The 13,857-nt window shown below is 32.6% G+C and overlaps 1 protein-coding gene across 1 annotated transcript in view; it reads left to right on the top strand.

The window, feature by feature from the left end:
- Nucleotides 1–3,587: 3,587 nt before the first annotated feature.
- LOC107448350 (uncharacterized) overlaps nucleotides 3,588–13,857 on the top strand; it is a 15,203-nt gene continuing 4,933 nt past the window's right edge. Inside the window, exons 1-3 of the mRNA XM_071179356.1 lie at nucleotides 3,588–3,876; nucleotides 6,876–7,019; nucleotides 8,865–10,355. Of these exons, the coding sequence (XP_071035457.1) occupies nucleotides 3,690–3,876; nucleotides 6,876–7,019; nucleotides 8,865–10,355 (1,822 nt within the window). The 5' untranslated portion in view covers nucleotides 3,588–3,689. The remainder of the gene's footprint in view (nucleotides 3,877–6,875; nucleotides 7,020–8,864; nucleotides 10,356–13,857) is intronic.

Genomic DNA, 13,857 nt, shown 5'->3' with positions numbered 1-13,857 from the left:
TGCTTGATTTCGGTGATGAGGACAATCTGAAGACATGCCGCCACAATTCTGTTCCTCTGCAGAGGAGATGGCACCCCTGCTCCCGAAACCTGTTGATCTGCTCGTGAAGTCGAGCACTTTAGGGTAGAGCAATTTAACGAGGACCAATACCTCACACTCTCGGTTCCTTTGCAATCTGATTGAAGTGATCACCCACCTGCATACTGACTACAGCCAGTGATGCTGGACTTCGTTTATTTGCGGGGAACCGTATCTTATCAGCCCACAGCAGAATGCTGACTTTATCAATCTTAAATTTTGAGGAATAAAAATACAATTGGCGAAGTTTAGAAAAAAAGCAAATTTATTTTTGGTTCAATTCAAATTTCTTTCTTTCATTATTTTTTTTAAGTCTTAGCAGTGAAAGTGGTTGATTGTTATGATTATAGTTATGGATCGTTGGCTAATTAAAAGGCCAAGAATTGTAACCAGTAGTAATAATGTTGATAAAAATACTAATTCCATTGTTCCATGAATGTGGAATGTTTTAAGTTAGTTTATGAACTAACTCAAAAACTGCAGGTAAGAACGTATATTTTGTTCTTTCAATTTATTTTTCTAGTTTTGCTCTTTTCTACTTTTGGCCCATAAAAAACATATTTCTTAGAAATTGAATTTTCCTTAATTATTTAAAAAAATTAATTTCCCTATGATTATTTGTATAAAGAAAACAAACATGAAAATGAAAAGAATATTCTTTTTGTTTGATTAAAAAAATTTTTATTCGTGCCCATATGTTAATGAAATCTTTAGTGAATATTAACGAAGTTATAAGAAAAAATGACAATTAATTACATATACTTATGGAAAAAAATCAAGAAAAAAAAAACAGTTTTTGAGCAAGGCAGCAATTAAAAATAGCTCTCTCAGTTTTTTTTAATTTTCTGAAAATCTGTAAGATTATTAAAGATTTTTGTAAATGTCTTATAGTAAGAAATACTGGAAGAAAAAGTATTTCATAATTAGTAAATTGCACTATGAAAATTGAAATAGAAATACTACCTGAACTATGAAATAGTTAGTAAAAAGTATTTCATTGTTCAGGATAGTTCTATCAGGTATTTATCTTGATAAAATTATACTAAATATTTATGACTATTTTTACTGTATCATGATTTCTGAAGAAAGAATTTTGATACATTGCGTCAAGAATCAGGATAACGATACAGAAAATTAAATAGTAAAAAATGTATTTCTTTTAGTACTTATTTATTGCTGGAAATTAAAAGTAAATTTGAGGAAATCTACGACAGCAGCTATTACAGCTTGTGCAACTTCCCTGTTTGAGCGATGAAAATATTCCTTGGTTTTTATCTTTAAGATTTACCACACTTTGTATTTAGTATCACACTTATCTGTGGATTAAGTAGACTAATCCCTTCTGTTTCACGAAACATGTTTTCATAATTGCGTCAAATTTCACTTTTTAAAGATTCTCACACACCCAGAAAGCTTCAGTGTGTTGTTTCCTTTTCTACATCTGAAGGTAATGTGTATAGATATATATATTACAATATTTATTGTTAGCCGCTGGGTCCATTATTTGAGTATTAAAGGGGATAAATGCCTAACACTGAGAGTTAATGTGATATTTTTTTTTCTGTATTAAAATCTACACCGTAGTGTTTATAAAGATGTTTCTGCTAACTTAATTTAATATCAGTAAGTTTAAAGTTAGAATGTTTCAATAATTGGCCGTGATTTTACTTGATGAATTTGACAGAAACATGTGTTATATTCTTTTTTGATCTGAGCCTGTAAAATATTTTAAAGAATCAAGTTATCCTTTTTTTTCTCTCGTTATATAAGCTAGCTTCGCTCGCTCATTTCACATGTTCAATCCATAGTGTGACGGATTACAGATTAAAAACGGGAAAACAATCAAGGTAAAGGAACGAATTCATAGGGAAATTTACCTTATATTCCGCACGCTCTCGTGCATAAGATTTAAAACAACAGCGCATGCTTGTTTCTTTTTTCTTCTTCCTCCTTTAGATCCTATGTATCTTTATGTTTTGTTAGCGAGGTTTTTCTCAGCACGATGTTCATAGCTGCTGAATGTTGTTTTTTGCCGAAGCCTAATGGGATTCCTTTACCGCTAAAAGTAAAATCCAGCTTTTGTTTACTCATGGTTTTAATGAGATCAACGAGTTTTTTACGAAGCAAAATTAGTTATTGCTAAATTAGTTAAGTTTTTTTACTAGCATATGAGATTAAAATCTGTTACTTACATTTAGTTTAGTTACTTACATTACACTAGGTATTTAGGTTAGAATAATTTAGTTTTAGATTCCTATTTAAAGTCAGTGTGTGATTACAGGAAAATTGGTTGATTCAATAGTTTTGTTTATATATATTGGTTTTAGAATGAAATTATGCCTGTCGATTCTCGGTTACAAACAGCACTAGAATATGCCACGCCATCTAGGCAGAAGACAGGTTCCATGTCTTTACCATTTCCCTCTTCTCCTCAGCTGAGTTGTATGCGAATGTGCCACAAAACTTTCCTCTTCCACAATATTTTTCACATTTAATTGTCAAAAGTATTTTCTGAAATTTCCACGACGCTTTCTTTTAGAACTATGCTTCATACAGTTTTTAGTTCCATGCTGTATTCTAACTTTAAAAAAAAAATTTAATCTGTCTGGAAATCAAAACAGAAACTAACGTACTTCCTTCTCCTATAACTCTCCACGCGCTATTGGTGAAAGCATGCGAAGCGTTGCCATAGGTAGAGAATTTTGCTCTGCGCTACCTGTAGCCTATTTCGATCGCCAATATGTACAAGTCTTAGGTAACTAAATATTTTTTCGTTACTTGAAATTCTATATATTTTTTAATTGTACAATTTCGTTGGACCATGGTGGATATCATGGAGTTTAACCTCCATGATATCCACTTCCGAAACAAATATTTGCTTGGACTTATATTTGCAAATATTTATATAATATTTGCAAATATTTGGTCAAATTTAAGATGATATTCCACTACTTTTACGATTTTAACTCACGGATTGTGCAAAGTTTCTTTCTTTCATTCACGTAAGTTTGATATTTTTCGCGGGCGTATGTGTGTTTCACCTAAATTTGCGAAAAAATAGACTGAATCATAGAAATCAGCCACAAGCATTTTGCGTGGTTCAGAGGCCGCGTGGCTGTATTGTAATTGTACCATTGAGGTACATTTCAGGCTTTGACATTGGTTGAGGTCGTGGTGATTTATTTGGGTATCGGAGCAAACCGTGGAATGAGGTGGACAAGTATTATGCTGCTACATGTCGTTAAAAGAGTCCGTTATCCTTGGTCAGCAATGTGGGGGAGTGCAGAAGAAATGTTCCTTAGTCACCGGCAGGTATCATACCAGGAACTTCTTTCACCATGGAAGAATGTGTACACATTGGACCAGGGTGAGTTGTGAAGTTGTTTGGAGTAAATCACTGAATAACGTTAATATGTTTAAAATTAGAGAATATTTACTTATTAGCTTAAATCTCGTGTTCAACAAATGAACATATACAATAATCTGTTCGCAATTTTGTTGCTAAATATTCGCATTTGCTTATCATTATTTCGGTTCACTCTTGCAAAGCCACTACTGTTATACAATAACTTATTTTATGCAGGCAAAGGGTGTTCTCTTGTAGGAGAAAAATGGAAGGTCCCGATGTTGGATTTGCATGGGCAGTTGCCTCGGCTGCCTGTTTCATGAATTTCATCATGGCTGGTCTAGGGAGGATGTCTGGTATCCTATTTGTGGCCTTCATAGAATTCTTTCAAGTAGACAGGAAGAGGGCCTCTATACCTTTCAGCGCAAGATCTTCAGCTAGAAATTTGTTTGGTAAGTAGTCCTGTAAATTACAAAGAATATGGATGGTTGACCGTGTATCGCGTTTTTTTTAAATTTCAGTTTCCAGGAAACAAACAACATAGAAATTTGGAAGACTCCGGAAGCATGTTATGCAACCCAAAAAATAACCAATGGTGATATTTTGCACAAATGAGAGATAACATTCAAAACAAGACAAACCTTACATTTATATTGTGATATTAATTTTCTTAAATTTGTTTTAGTCTCGCAACCAATGAGAATTTATAAATTGTAGGAAATTCTTATGAATGGTAAAATTACGTTCAAATTTAAACATAAATCACATTAATAAAGCTTCCCAGAATATTTAGCCTGTTGACACATCGCCTCGTAAGCATACATTAAGCGGAGGGATACACCGGAAATTTTGTAAATTTTTTTCCGGTTTTAAGAAGTTTTTTATTGTTTACATTCTGACAACCATCCATATATCCCCCAACAATACAAAATCCAGTGGATCAATAGATAAATTGTTCGTTATCATGTCACATATAACATGATTAATTTATTACCAGGATAAAAGATTATTGCGGAGCTCATATCGAAATATCCTATTTTGTATCATCAGTTCCTTTCTACGGCATATTTAAGCATTAACATTGCAGTAAAGCGTAATAATTATTTTGAATTTTGACGTAATAATTATTTTGAAGGGTTATAGTTACTTCATAATAACTGATAGATCACGTTAGATTTCTAATGAAACTTTTTTTTTTACTAGTGAATGACTCATATTGTTCAAAAGGCAATCAAAAGAATTTCTGAATTACTTAGTTCCATCAAAATTATTTGCAAGTTCTATCAGAATTTTTCCCCCCACTGAACCATTTCCTAAGTTCAATCTGGAATATCAATAACCTACTTCAGTTCAAGAAAGTCCCGCAGTGGATTAATCGCAAGGACCCGGTTCCCCGTAGAACACCAAAGTCAAGCAACACTGGCTGCGGTCAGTAAGCGGGTGGTTTACCACTTTGACCAGTCTGCGTAGGGACCGAGGGTGTACGGTACCAGTCTTCGTTAAACTGTTCTACGGTTAAGTGCTCGACTTCGCTCCCCTTTCAACAAAAGCAGAGGAGCCATCCTCTCTGCAGAGGATCAAAATTATGATGGCATGTCTTCGGATCATCCTCAGGGATGTTTCCCAGACCGTCGCCAATAGCCCATTGTGCAGCTCTAGTGTGAAGAAATAAAGTACCTATCTACCTGTTAGAGGACCGTTCTCTTCACATTTTAAGATGTTCTACGGAGCTCTGCCTCTCCTTGCTCGTTAATCAATGAGATTGCTCAGTTATCAATATTAATTTTTAATGATAAACAAATCAAAGTATTAATTTTTAATGATAAACAGATTACATCAAAATTATATGGTTTAAAGAACTCGACGTTTTTATTGCGTTAACACAGATTGTTTTTTAATGATCGTTTGTTTTGTTTTAAGTTACTATTAAGGCTCGTTGAATATTTTTTTTTGTCCAAGTGATAATTTATTAGGAAGTAATTTTTTTCATTGTCACTAATCTATATATATATTTCTCTTACACGACAAAAAAAGCCTCATTACAACTCCCCGAATGGCAACGCTAGAAAATCGACCAATGATTGTCGCTAAAAATGTCACATGCCAAATCTTGCTGAGGTGGCTCAACATATAGCGCTTTTAAAAACAGAAACTGAAATAACCAGAGAGAGCATTAGCAGTTGTTCAATTCAGCTGCTGCAATCTCATACTATTAAGCTAAGCTGTCGAAAGAAGTCCAGAAATTTATAATTGTGTGTTTAAGGAAATTCTTAATCTTTAATAGTAATTATTTTTTTGTTATTAAAAAAACCCTTAATCTTTCTCAGTATTTGTTCGCATTTAGTATTTATTGCAAATTAATGTTTAGTTTCTGCAAGTTTTTTTTTGTTTGTAAGTCAAACTTCTAAGATTTATACTTATGTTTTTAACAAAGTTGTGAATCATGGTTATTATTTTTTAAGAACATAATGTTTTGTTCATGCAGGTTTTTCCATTGCAATTCACTTATTTCAATTTTTAATAGACTTAATTGTAGCCAAAATTTTAACGTTTTTAAAGAGATATGAGTTTTAGAAATTTGATCTTAAGATTCTATACTATAGCACATTTCTAATAGGTTTAACGAATTACATGTCATATATTTGAATTCAAATTTATTTTAATGACTTAGTATTTACTAAAAAGATGTATTTTTTTTTAAAGTTGTTATATGGATTTGAATGATAGTTTTGAATTCTTAGAATTTGTGCGTTTGCAATGTACCTGAGTTAGTAGCGAGCGAAGCGAGCTTGTTTTGTGAAGCAAACCATATAAGATTGCGTAGCAATTTTCAGGGGTTAGCGAGCAGGGGGCGCAGCCCACTAGTATTTTTAAAATTTCGTATTCATTATTCTTCATCATTCACTATTATCATAATTAATTACGCACGTTTAAAAATGTTTATTATAAAATGTTGCGCAAAAAGGTAATATCATAGGATTAGTCTATGATAAAGGAACATCGCTTTTAGATATAAGCCCATGATTTAGAATAATCAAGACGAAAATAATAGTAAGAATGGATGATAAATAAATACTAGAAGTATAAGATTATATGCCGTTAAACAAGGGATAAAGTAATGTTTTACAAGCAATATACTTTCTAAAGAATAATTTTTATTACAACAATAATTAACAGTATACTTTTATAAATTCTGTTAATTCCATGATCTCAGCAAAAAATTTCCAATTTTTTTTTATTGAAGGATCATGTGATTTTTTTCATCCAATAAAAATGCACTAATAACGCAGTGAAATGGATTTAGGCCATTATCTTCAATGTTAAATAAGAGAATTATGTGAATTATTCCACTTGTGTTTACATGTTCTGGTGTATTTATTATATCATCATACCTTTTGACTGTAGTATGTTACATCAGTTTGGCAGCTAAGAACAATTTTTATCCCCACAGGTCCAGTTGTAGGAATCTTGGGTCAAAAATATGGCGCCAGGAAAGTGATCGTATCTGGAAGCCTGATCGGTAGTATTAGCTGCATCCTCTGTTTCTTTACGACCGACATCGTATGGATAACCATTCTGTGGGGTGTCATAAATGGTAAGCATCGTCTACTTTTACACCTACATATTGATTCTATTTGGCTATAAATTGTGCTTCTAACTCTTCCAGTCGCAACTTGTACAGTTTCAGACGCAAAGGTTCTAGTTGACGTTTGAGCATTAGTCTGAAACTGCTCTCAGGAATAATGGTTAGGAAATAACTGCAACTTGTATTGCTATCAGATGCAGAACTCCAGTCGAAATTTGAGCATTCTAGCTAGTTTAAAATTGCTAATCTAGTTTCTCTAGTACACATACGTAATAAACATTGGCATTCAGTGTATCTCTCGTATTCGTATACAACCCTCCGTCCTCCCATTTGAAACAATGTATAAGAGTTGTTGCTGTTTAAAACGTTAAAATCATTAACATTATTTATTGAATTCGGTGCACAATAATGTCATAACATATAGAATTGAGTCAAGATTTCCTGTATGAAAACGGATGCAGAGGAATAGTTTTGGAATAATACATGGGCGTCGTTGACGGGGAGGACGGTGGATATATGATCCTTTAATATTTTTTAGGAAACTCAATGTGCCAGAATATTGAGGGGAATTTTTAGAGATCTTTAAATATTAAGGGCACATATAGATCTAATAACATTTTTATAAACCCTCATCGATTTAAACTTATGAAAGGTAGAATCAGGAAAGAGGTTAATGTTTTTGCAGATCCTTAGCGGATTTAAGTTTTTAATGTGAAATTTATAAGATTTATGTGTATTTTTATTACGCCCCCATCAAAAATTGGATAACTGCGATGCCCATGGAATAGTAATTAAAGAACGCTGGATGATGACTCTTGTTTATGATCAATCTAAATTAGATCAAGAGTCCAGAAAGAACATATTGAAAAACGGTGAAATTTACTTTTTTCTTTTCACTGCATGTGTCGCAGGCTAATTAAAAAATCCTGCCTTTTGTTAATGTCAACAACATTTTACAATCTGCCAGACTCATTGGTAAATTTCGATTCTAAAATTTCTCTTTATTTTATAAATTGTCCTATATTTTTGTAGACTTTTTAGAAGCAACATCTATGCTTTTAGGCTAATTTAAAAATGAACGGACAATTATTTAATCAGACCCAATCTGGTTAAGCGTAGTGCATTGAAATTTTAATAAAGCTTAGCACTTATTTGGGATTATTGCAAACAGCTTGAAATGACTCAAGTTAATTAAGCCACGAACATATTTTATTGTTTACAATAAGCTTAAAAAGGTATCAGGCTGATTTTTATTTCATTTTATTTTATAACCGTCGTTGAACAGTAGATCCAATTCTTTGGTTTACGACTACTAATGTTCAACTACGTAGCCTTGTAATTTTGAACCCAATCCAGAAGACAAGGGAACTTCGGGATCAAGTATTGGGAGAAATTTGCTTGCGAGAAGGTCTTTTTGAGGTTAACTAACCCGCTTTTGCGTTACATGGAGGGGAAAACAACTAGAACCTCCTACGGGTAGCCTGACGGCAAGGGGACTCTAACCGCCTACCACTGAGGATATTCTACGTCAGCACTGTGGTCGGTGCTAGCCGACAATTCAATTCGTATCATTGCTGAATTCGAACCCGGTTCACCTCATTGGAAGGCAAACGCTTTATCCCCTGAGCCATCGCTTCTCTATCAGGGTGATTAAAAAATTTGGATACATCTACTAGATTGCCTGGTGCATTGCAAAATGACGACGCTCGTTTGTAAAGACCCTTGTTATTCAATTAGCCTACTATAAAAAGGTATTTTGAATTTAATAACAGTTAATGATTAAATGATTTTTTTTGCAAATCTTTCAAACTTTTTTAAAATTTAAATATCTTATTGAATGTTTAAAATGTTTAGGTCTTGGTACGGCTCTTACTGTCACTCTGCCACAGGTTGTTATTGGTCAGTACTTCGTCAAGTATCGCACTACAGCTGCAGGCATGGGGTTCTCTGGTGGTTGCGTCGGCTCATTCTTGTTTCCAGTGCTGATAGAATATCTTCTACAAAATTTTGGACTCGAAGGAACATTCTTGATGATTGCCGCACTCGTAATGCACACCATTCCGGCGGCGCTAATTTTGAGAAAGCCATCTTGGCTTAACAAGAAGTCGCCAAGAGATTTTAAAAGTTTATGTGTGACACAAGTTTCGTCAGACAACCGTTCTGATTGCAACAAGAACAACGCTAGACTCGAAAAGCACCGACTGCACAATGATCTGAATAATTTCCACGATACTGTCATCTTTTCCGTGCAACAGCGACCATTTAAAAATGGAATTGAAAATCCTTGTATGTCTGATGAGTTTTTCCCAGATGTTGCGTTCCTAAAACGGAATAGTGAATTGGTGGTTAAATTGTTTTCATTGCCGATTTTAAGCGCAGATATTTTAGAAATTGATTTCCATGAATTTAGTGTCATGGCTGTAATTCAGAGCCTGTGCCAGTCACAAACCTATTCAAAACAAATCCACGAAAGTGCTGAACCACCGACACAGAGACTTTTCTACATTGGCGAGGACAAGGAACACTTGAAACTTATTGCGGACCAGCAATACAGAAGCTTCCACTTGCAAAGGAAGCCTTCAAACGAAGCTATGCTCCCCAGAGTACATTCCGTGCCTGATATACTTGTAATGAACGACGAAGAATCGAGAAGCTTTGTTTTGCGAAAATTACTGATTCTTCGAAACGTAAACGAACAGCAAATTCTTGCCTACTTCCCAGAAGCGAGGGTAAAAATTATTCGAGTGGTTACGGAACTACGTAAGATAAGAATACCGTACGATATAGAAAAACTCCAGCAAAAAGAAATGCTAGTGAGCAACTCAGTTAAGAATAACTCAGAACAGCTGAATTCGAATTCATTTGCTGAGCACATAAAAACTGCATTCAAACTGTATGCCAATCCTCTATTCTTGATGATTTGCATTTGCCGATCTGTCCACTTCATTACCTTTGTTCCGGCCATCACGACAGTTGTCGATTTCGCCATGGATAAAGGTTTGAGGGAGGAAGATGGTAAATATGTTATTGCTGCCATATCCCTGGGCGATCTTCTCGGACGCCTGTGCCTTGGATGGATAACTGACCGCGGGTTCTTGCCTCTTCCGAAGTATATGATGATAGTGATGGTTCTGCAGGCCATCAGTACGGCTTCTCTGCCGTTGATGCATACACGAATAACACTATTCTTGAATTTGGCGTTGTTCGGTATGTTGCAAGGGTCACTTTTTGTTCGCCATCCTGTATTGGTTTCAAAATACATGAAGAAAAATGAACAGTCTATAGCTATGGGATGTGTCAATTTTTTCTCTGGATTACTAGGATTTGGACTTCCGATGTATATCGGTAAGTATTGATTGATTTATTCAGTGTCTGCATTTGCCGATCTGTCCATTTAATTAACTTTGTTGCTATCATGATTACTATCGTAGATTTTGTCATTGATAAAGAATTTAGGAGGAAAGATGGCAAATATGTTTTTGAATTTTTAGCACTCATAAAACACTTAATATCCTAATTAAAAATAAATAAATAAATAAAATCATAAAGAATTTAGCCGATTTAGCTTAAAGCAAGCTTATTTAGAAAATGAAATTATTAAACTCCTAATGAAGATTTTAAAATTGTTATGGTAACGGAATTGCATTAGCTTTTAATTTCAATTTCTTACAAAATAGTAAAAAGCAAAGTAATTTCGATTAAATTTACATTGGGAAATTAATTGAATCGAAAAAAAAATTGTTAGGTTAAAGGCTTAGAATTTAACATATAAATGAAGAATCAGTTTTCTCTACAGTAAAATTATCCACGACAAGGTAATTATTTCGTGGCAGGGAGTTTTGATTATTTTTTAAACTTTATTTATATTATGATTTAGGACTTTATTACTGACTATTTTTTAAAAAAAAATTATTGTGTTTGCCATAAAATGGCATTTTAAATTTTCACTACAAAATATACTAAATTGAGGAAAACGTTGTTAACTCTAGAGCATGACAATACAATTTAAGAAAAATTAATAAAAAGCTGAAACATAACATAAAAACATTGAAATGTGTTGAATTAATTACCAATTTTTTTACAAATTTATCAATAATTTACTTCATAAGCCTTCTTAATCCTACTGCAATGAGCTTTATTTAATTAATGTATTGACAATAATAGCTGTAAACAAAATGGAATTAGTTTTATTCCCATGGGGCAAAAGTTTCAAAGGTTTGTATATTTATTTCAATTAACTCTGAAAACAAAACTGATTAAAACATTGCGTGATAAAATTGTTGTAATGTCCTTAAGAAAAAATTAGATTTCCTGCAAATGCTGAAAAGGATGAAAAATTGAGTTAAGCGGGGGCTGGGGAAAATGGAGCCAAATGGATACAGATGTTATTGGCACTACATATTTAACCAGCCAGGAATGAGTATTGGCTAACAAATTTAATCATTTAGCACATAAAATTAAGACTTTTTTGTACAATTAGATGCTTCATAAATAAAGAATTTTAATATTTCATTCATGCCAGTTCAAATAATCGCCAATTGTTTAGTGCTAATTGCTTTTTTCTTTAATACATTGCCGATACTCTTTTCAGTACTTTTACATTTAAATGGCTCTTCTAACAATTTAAAGATAGTTAGCAGTCTTTTCAGTTATAAGTCAGCCGATATGCTAATTTTACTTACATATAGATGGCATTGGGAAACGAGGAAACATAACTCTAAAATGGTGGTGACTCTATTAAAAATGTTTCAGCTACAACAAAAATTCTTATTAGGTTCTTGGATTGTTTTAATAATACTAAATTTATCAAATGTCCACTTTTTCGCATAACCTCTTAGCCATTGCGATACAAAAGAATCTTTGCTTATAATCACTTTATTGTACCACAATGTTGCCCAGGGAACGCCAAACGAGGAGGCGAGGTTATTTTATTCTAATTGCTTAAACACCAGAAACAGTATTTGATGATGTACAAAAGGTCAAATCTTTTCTATATCATGAGCATCGACCATTATCGGCAAAGTCTACCACTTTTGAAGTTTTATCATAGTCACTGGGTCTTAGAATAGTTGTTATTTTAGTGTTTAGCAATCAAAATAGTTCCCCAAGAGGGCTGTCAGACACATTTATAAGTAGCCAGAACATGGACAACAGCCCCCCGAGGAGTAAAAGAATCGTTGATTCCGTACATTCCATGAAAATATATTCTTACAGGGTAGATCTATGAATTCTGCCACATTCAAATAACAATGTAAATAAAAATAACAAAATAAATACAGTAGCATAAATAACTACTGGACACATAATTTTGATAAGCAGAATGCCAAATGAAACTTAGATATTTTAATGCAAAACAATATGAAACAAAAGCCAAAATGATGTCAGGGTAAATTTTGCTTAAATACTAAATTTATAATGATAAACTTGTCTAGTACTTAAAACTACACATGCGCATATGCAAGTTGTTCCTTACAAGAATTTTGAATTCAAGAGTGCCAAAGGAAGAATTTCATAAATAAACTCTGAAGAGACATAAAGACATGGAAATGACAGAATCGCCAATTTTTTCCCATACTCCTCTAAATAATTTTGAAAAGGTGGAATAGTAAAGCAATTGACTTAAATATTTATTTAATATCTACTTATTTAAATATTTGTTCCATCTAAACTTATTTATTTATTTTTCAGAATGTACATTTGATCTACAAAGAATTAAATCTCTAACTTCATTTTCATTAAATTAAAAATCATGTAAATTTTTTGTAGAATTTGTGTAAAAAACATAAACATTTAATTGATTTACAAATACGATAAATTCATCATAAAATGGAATGAAGGTATTAAATAAAAAGATGACGAAATTATTTGTCTTATAATTTTTAAAAAATGGCATAAGCTTGTGAAGTAAACATCTAATTCAAACCACTTTAAAATTATCGGGGCATTATATTTTATTCAGCTTTTAATAAGGCGTTGATAGCTAAAAATACAAAATGTACCATTAATAATTTTAAATCAAATTAATATGGTACTACAGAAGTACTTAATACTCTTAGAAAGTTTAGCTAAGATATGAATTTTTCGGTTGCTAAGTAGGCTTACCGAAAAATGTACAAGCAACAAAAGCCAATATTTTCAATTGAAAATAATGTTGTACTACTGTGGAATACAAACGTTATGGTGAGTTTGGTGATAATATGAACAATTTGGCATCAAAAACGCTTGACGTAAAGTGTGCTGGCAATGATTTTAATTAAAGATATGTGGTACTAACGTGATACACAATATTTTTGACAAGTTTGACTTCGATGTGAAACATTTAGGGACTAAATCAGATTGCCGTGAAAGGTACTATTAATAATTGTAATTTAATGTGGTACAACTATGATATAAAATCCTTTTTGACAAATTTAAATACGATGAATTTTTCGGTTATTAAATAAGCTTGTCGTGAATTGCACTATTAGTAATTTTAATGTGGTACGGCTACTTTGGTGCATAATACTTTCAATAAGTTTTGAAACGATAATTGTTTTTTGTTATGAAATTTTTGATAACTAAATTGGCTTACCATAAGTTTTTCAACAAAGAGGAACATAAAATAAAGTATAAAGTTTAAAAAATGTACAATATTAAACTACGACAAGAAAAACATTATCAAAATTAATCTAATTGCTATTTAGCTGTTTCAAATATATGAAATAATGTTTAGAGTGAGATTAAGCTCGAGACACTGAGATTTAATCTTTCTTTTAAGTTCATTGTAAGAACTAATTTTTTAATATTAACCTAAGTAGGAAAATCTATCGTATTTTATTTACTGTAGTTTCGATTAAAATTGCTTACA

This window comes from Parasteatoda tepidariorum, chromosome 4 (assembly GCF_043381705.1).
Source record: "Parasteatoda tepidariorum isolate YZ-2023 chromosome 4, CAS_Ptep_4.0, whole genome shotgun sequence".
Lineage (NCBI taxonomy): Eukaryota > Metazoa > Arthropoda > Arachnida > Araneae > Theridiidae > Parasteatoda > Parasteatoda tepidariorum.
The sequence above is the reverse complement of the archived record's forward strand: the minus strand, read 5'-3'. Positions and strand labels throughout refer to the sequence as shown.